The following is a 7,018-nucleotide window of genomic DNA, read 5'->3' on the forward strand; positions in this document are numbered from 1 at the left end:
TCCACTTCCACTTTTTGAAATCCCATTTCCTAACAAATACAAAGTCCAACCTCTATGGCTTTCATCTCTTGGTAGATAATGGATTGCTCACCTCCACTTCTTGTATACGCTGCCAACAATACTCCCTTACTGTCCCTAATTACACCATCGTGACCCATTCCCTTCTCTGACAAGGACCCATCAGCATTTAACTTCACACTATCCTGTTCTGGGCAATTCCAATATACACTTTGTTGTTTAACTCTTTCAAACTTTACCTACAGCCCGAGATCTTGGGATAATCTTCTCGCTTTTATCGAATCTTCCATTGAAGCGATCTTGAGTTGTACATACGCCTTCATTTTTCTGAGAATTCTTTTTAAAACCACTGCTGCTGGTTGCGCATTGTTCTTGAAGCTTCGGGCATTTCTTTCTTTCCAAATCCCATCTATAACAGCACAAATATAGACCTTAACAATTTCAGTTACTTGGCTAACTCCCCGGCAGATTCTCAGTATGGAAGACCATTCTTGATTCGAATTACAGTGATCTGAAATAATGCCCAGCATCGACATGATTCCCTTAATGATTACCCGAGAATATTCACACTCAAAATAGAGATGGTTGGAGAGCTATCTACTTTGGTTACAAAGACAGCAAGAAGAATGAGTAAGAATTTTTTTTATACACTAACCGATCTTGAGTTGACAAGCTATTGGAGAACAATTGCCAGCAAGTAAAGGAATGTCGTGGAATGACTAATCGACCCCAAACTAACTTCTGCCATCTGACTTTCCTTCCATGTCTTCTCAAGGCCTCATATGCGCTGCTTGACGTGAAATTCCCACTTTGATGTGGCTTCCAAATTACTTTGTCTTTCTCTAAATGTCTCTCAATTGTCGTAGACCTGATGTCCTCCCTTAGACGATTGCACTGAATATTCTCAACTATTCCATTCCAATCTCCACCTGATATTAGCTCACTAACCTTTGCATTGAGAGGACGCTGGATACTCATGACAGCTTGTGTATTTGCCAGAAGAGGGCTGCTGTTACACCATAGATCATGCCATAAAAGCATGTCTTCTCCATTTGATATTGAGTAAAGGATAATATCTTTTGCATATTTTCTACAATTGAGAATGTTTATTAATGACCAGGAGCAATCTTTTGGTACTGCCATGGTCCACAAGAATTTATTCTTGAGCTGGTTCTTCCATATCCAATCAACCCACAGAGTATTTTCTTTACTCGCTATCTTGAACAATAACCCACATTGTGCACCTGTGTTCCATGTTTCCATATTCATAATGCCTAGCCCTCCCTCTTCCTTTGCTTTGCTGATAGTACCAATACTTGCTTGATGCACACACCTTTTGATATCAGTCCCACTCCATAGGAAAGTAGCACATATCTTTTCCACTTGTTCTAGAATAGATATTGGTAAAATGAAAGTTCTAGCCCAATAGATATGTAGAGAGCTAAGAGTCGATACAATCAACTGGAGCCTGCCTGCATGAGAGAGTAAACATGCTTTCCAATCCTTGATTTTCCCAGTTACTTTTTCAACCAGAGGTTGGCAATCTTTGATACCTAATCGAGTAGAAAAGAGTGGGAGACCAAGGTATTTCACTGGAGGTTTGACAAGCTCAATTCATAGAATTTGAGCAAAGTCTAAAGAATCTTGATGCCCCCATAGCCCCAGTCATAATGGTAGTCTTCTGGGAATTGATTTGAAGCCCTGTAGCATCACTAAAAGCATGCAAGCAATCTTTGAGGGCTGCAACAGATGTAACTTCCCCTTTACAGAAGATCAGAACATCATCTGCAAAGGTCAGGTGGGTGAGAAGACTCCTCTTGCATTTAGAATGATATTGGATCAGCTTGTTATCAATACTTTCTCTGATCACACATCCCAAAATCTCCATGATTAAGACAAAAGGGTATGGGGACATGGGATCGCCCTGTCTTAAACCTCTTCCTCCAGCAAAAAAACCCTTCCGGTAAGCCATTTATAAGAATAGAATAGTAAGGTGAGCTTATACACATCTGTATCCATCTCTTCATCTTTGGTGGGAAGAGAAATTTATCCAACATGACTAGGATAGATTCCCAGCTTACCATATCATATGCCTTTCTAATATCCACCTTAACTGAACATTTTGGGGTACCATGTCTTCTTTCGTAGCCTCTCAACACTTCATGAGCTAGAAGGATGTTGTCTTGTATCGATCTCTCAGGGATAAAGGCAGATTGATTCTCATGTACTATCTCTGATATTACCAGTTGTAGTCAGGATGTAATCACTTTGGAAACACACTTGTACAGAATATTGCAAAGTGCAATTGGCCAATAATCTTCCACCTTAGAAGGATTGCTCATTTTTGGAATTAGGCATAGAAATGACATTTGTTCCCCTCGGCATCTTAGAAGTTCTGAAGACATTCCTGATAGCATTCAAGACATCCTACCCCACTATATCCCAACAATATTTAAAAAAGAAAGGATTATACCCATCTGGCCCTGGCACTTTATTATTCTCCATCGCAAACAATGCTTCTCTGATTTCTGTATCAGTGATATCATCAACCAAAACCTTTCTCGTGACTAGATCAATCACATTTCTAACTTTCAAACTCATGAAGAACTCTCTCTCGCTGATTGTTGGAGCTGCAGTTCCCACTGTTTGAGTAAAATTCTTTACAATGCTCTATGCAACTTCTGTCTGCCCATATATTGTTACCCCATTGTCATTGGAGATGGCCCATATTCCTTTCTTTGCTGCTTTTTCCTTCAAAGAATTGAAGAAGTAACTGGTACATCTATCCCTACCTGTACTCCATTTCTCCTCTGATTTCTGTTGCATGTCAATCTCTTCTGCTCTTGCTAGCTCGATATACTTCTTCATGGCCACCCTTTATTTTTCTCCTATATTAACATCACTTGAATTATTCTGGAAATTTAATTGAGCATCCTGTAACTCCTGCCTTGCTGAGTTCACTCTCTCATGTAGATTTGAAAAATTCATCCTTGCCCATGGCCTAATCCTTGCCTTCAACAACTTCAGCTTCTGTATCAAGATATACATTGGGTTATTGTAAATTTTGGTGCTCCATACTTCCTCGAGCATGGCCTTGAACTCTGACTGGTAAACCCAAAAATTTCGAAATCTGAATGGAGTTGGAGTTCTAGAATAATCAACCCATGTAAGAAGCATTAGCGAGTGATCCGATACTCCTTAAGGTAAAAATTCGCCCTGACTGAGGATAAGGAGTTAGCCACAAACTATTCACTAGGCATCTGTCTATCCTTGACATGATTCTGGCTGTCCCAATAGACTTGTTCCACCAAGTGTAGAAAAATCCAATTGAATTAATATCAGACAATCCCGTATTCTGAAGTCAAAGATTGAATTCAATAGCTTCATTCGGATGCATTGGGTCACCCCCCAATCTTTCATTAGCCGCCTTGATGTTATTAAAGTCCCTAGCTACACACCACGGCTCTTTAACTGATTTATGAAAACTCATCAAGTCCTTCCACAAAGCTGGTCTCACATGGGAATTGTTACAAGCATATATAATTGTTAATAAAAATTCTTCCGCACTTGGAAGATATTTGACTCTGCAGTGAATATATTGCTCAAAGTCTGCTATCTTGTGTACATGAACAACTCCAGGATTCTAACAAACCCATATTCGCCCTGACTGACTCTTGTCATAATTGTTAACATGCTCCAATAAAGGACAACAAACCCTCCTAATGATATCATAGTTTGGTCTTTTTACTTTTGTTTCCAACAACCCAAAAATACATAACTTTTTGTCTATTCTCACCTTATTTATTTCTGCAACTTTCAACAAATCATTTGCTCCCCTCACATTCCAAATGCTAATAGGTTCTATCATTGATCCTATCTTTTTTGTTTCTCGAACCCTTGGGTCTGCCCCTACTCTTGTTTCCTTGTTTTTTCTTTTCATTAGAACCATGATCCTTTTTTCCTTTACTTCTGGTCACCACACCTCCTGGTGATGTTGGAGATTGAGGCTCAACTGTCAAAGGAATTAAGTTCTTATCCTTGAAGTATTCAGTTTCCTCTTCATAAGTTTCATCATCTGACATCTCCCCATATCTTAGCACCTCAAAGCTGTTATGGTATTCCTGTTGCTTAACGTCATATTGCAGCATGTGATTCAAGCTCATATCTGTCTCAACTTCTTGTACTATCTCCACATAAGGCACTATGGTTGTACTCAAATCGCTCTGTTCCCTCTCTTTATCTCTGTCCCTCGGGTCACTGACAATGTCACTCAACTGACCATGATCAGTTACAAAAGGAATTGGTATCTTTGTCGTATACATCTCCGGGATCACAAGACTCAAATCTGAATCCACCACTGTACCCTCAGCCGAATTACTAGTTGCCACTTCAAGCTCTGTTACTCTTTGATTCACTATAACCATTTATGCTTCCTGTGTTAAGGTCTCTGTACTCTGATCAATATCTTGATCCAGGACAGCATCAGTAGTCACACCCACATCACAGTTGGCTATTAAATTCTGTTCATTACTTGCAGTAGAAGTACCACCCGTAACCACCTCTCCATCAATTGTTCTAAAGCAGCTACTTTCAGGCTGAATCGGAGTATTGTCAACCTCTACTTCTTTCTCTCTAGTCACCCGAGACTCAGTTTTGCTCGTTTTTCTTATATAGTCTGCAGTAAAGTGCCATAAAAATTTACAATTCCCACACATCTTAGGAATCCATCCATATTCTACAGATATTCTTCGTATGTCATCCCTACCCATTTCTACATCAAAGAACGTTGGGAGTTCAGCAGTACTCTCAACTTTAACACTTACTCGTGCGTATTTCAATCTTTTCCTGTGAGCAGTAGCGTCATCCATACTGTTAAGCATCCAAAGACGACTTACCAGGTAGCTCAACCCGTCATCCGTCCATAACTCCTTTGGGGCATTGTGCAAGTTAACCCATATGGGAATTAATTGCACCAAATTCCTCCTTCTTTCTATATCTTGAGACCACTTTGATATCACAAAGCATCGTCCTGAAATGTAGACAGATCCCGTTTCTAAGACCTTGTTTCTATCATCACTATTAGAGAACTTGAAGTAAAATAATTCTTCATCTGCAACCATCTCAAAATTTCCTTTTAGTTTCCAACGTTTTCTCAAGAGATCCCTCACAATAAGGAATGGAAGTCGTTTCTCGAGAAAGAAGCCTACAACATAATCATACCATTCAGTGATACCTTTCATCACTAAGTCTAAAGGTATTTGTGTGATACCATCAACAATTTGTACATCAACTTTCTATAACGAATTGTTTAAAGGTGTAGTCTTGGCGGCTTGGAACAAAGTACTCCAAGGAGAATGACGTGGTTAAGCTGAGATCCTCTCTCTCTCCTCGTTGTTATTGTTATTTATCTCTCTTACCTCTGAATGGAGGGGAGGGAAATTTTGAATGTTAACCGAAAGGTTCGCCATGACAAGGTTCAGAATATCAAAACGAGGGGATTGAAAGTTGTTTCCTTTTTAGAACTCACACTGTAATCAATGGAGGATTTTACCCGAGAAGGAACAAAACAACATGTTTGAGAAGATAAGAATTCTTCTCCAAGCTATTTTTAACTAAAAGCAGCAAAATAAAAGTGTATTAGATCACTTCAGCAACTTAAGTTATATCACATCCTATCTCCCAAAACCTGGTCCCCATTTTTGAGTTCTTTCTTACTTGCTGCCCAATTCTTTCTTCTTGGTTCCCTATTACAAGCAATGTCACAACTCTCTTTGCATCACCACTAACAATATTGATCGATCGTCATTAAAACTTGAATTCACTGTTTGATAACCTTAAAAGCTTGATCATGAAGAACTGCACCATTAGAATTGATAAAGGATGTTAGATTTGGAGCAACAACACCATTTGCAGAAGAAATCGATGCTTGATTTAGAGAAAACGCATCACTTGTAGAAGTAATCAATGTTGGATTTGAAGCAACAACATTTGGAATTGATGCTTGATTTAGAGCAAAAGCATCACTTGTAGTAGTAATCAATGCTGGATTTTGAGCTACAACAATTGAATCTGAACCAGTTTGATTCATGTTTGTAGTCGATTGATTGTTATCTCGTGTTGAAGATATCTGATTCAACGTTGAAGGTTGAGTTGTTTGATTTGTTCTTGCCATTAGAAACCCTAGATTCAATTCAACGTTCTTGATGATCTTGAATCTTTAACTAACAAACACTGAAGATCTTTAGCTTGAGAATGAAACTATCAAATCTGCGAAAGAAACTGATGAAATTTGACGAATCGAGATGAATACTCGAATTTGGATCAATGCTTGTCGGCAATTTGTTCCCATACCATTATAAGAAGTTAATCACACTGAAAATGAGGATTATTCTTGGGTGATCTTGGACATACCCAACAAAACACTCCCATACCCCAACTTTAAAATAAATAAATAAAATTATTTTAAACACATTTAGCTTCCTAAATTACCCTTCTTTTTTATTAGATGTACCCAAGATATTTATTGACTAAAACAAGTCATTTACTCTACGTGATTCCGAAGAAAAAGACCGCGATTTTTTTTTAATAACCCCTCTTATTCTTTTATCTCATCAATAAACATGCAAACACCCACTTTTGATTTGCATCAATCATACCAAAGTAATGAGGATGAATACCAACCAAACGAGGATGAAGAAAAAAAATTTAAAATCAAATTTTGACGAATGGGAGAACACAGAAAACTATTATACTTTGGATTACTACAATGAACAGATACAATCACCAAACAAAAATGTGAGTTTGTTTGCAATATTAAACAAAGTCCTATTTTTTTTGGATGCATACTGAGTATAAGAAACCTAAACCATTTTATTTTTTTGATAAAATTTTACTTTGAAAAGCCTCATCCTATTAGTAGTGCATCTCCAAATGCATTGTCTTTGCTTCAACTGAATTATGGGTCAGAAAATGAAGAGCAAGAAAGCCCGACAGAAAACTC

At 38.2% G+C, this 7,018-nt stretch overlaps 1 protein-coding gene across 1 annotated transcript; it reads right to left on the reverse strand.

Moving 5' to 3' along the window:
• Window positions 1-4,442: 4,442 nt before the first annotated feature.
• LOC147472846 (uncharacterized) lies at window positions 4,443-5,258 on the reverse strand. Its single transcript, XM_086588127.1, has one exon. The coding sequence runs from the start codon at window positions 5,256-5,258 to the stop codon at window positions 4,443-4,445; it is 816 nt and encodes a 271-aa protein (XP_086444253.1).
• Between the last annotated feature and the right edge of the window lie 1,760 nt (window positions 5,259-7,018).

Source organism: Coptis chinensis, unplaced genomic scaffold (genome assembly GCF_015680905.1).
Source record: "Coptis chinensis isolate HL-2020 unplaced genomic scaffold, ASM1568090v1 utg6750_pilon_pilon, whole genome shotgun sequence".
NCBI classification, from domain to species: Eukaryota; Viridiplantae; Streptophyta; class Magnoliopsida; order Ranunculales; family Ranunculaceae; genus Coptis; species Coptis chinensis.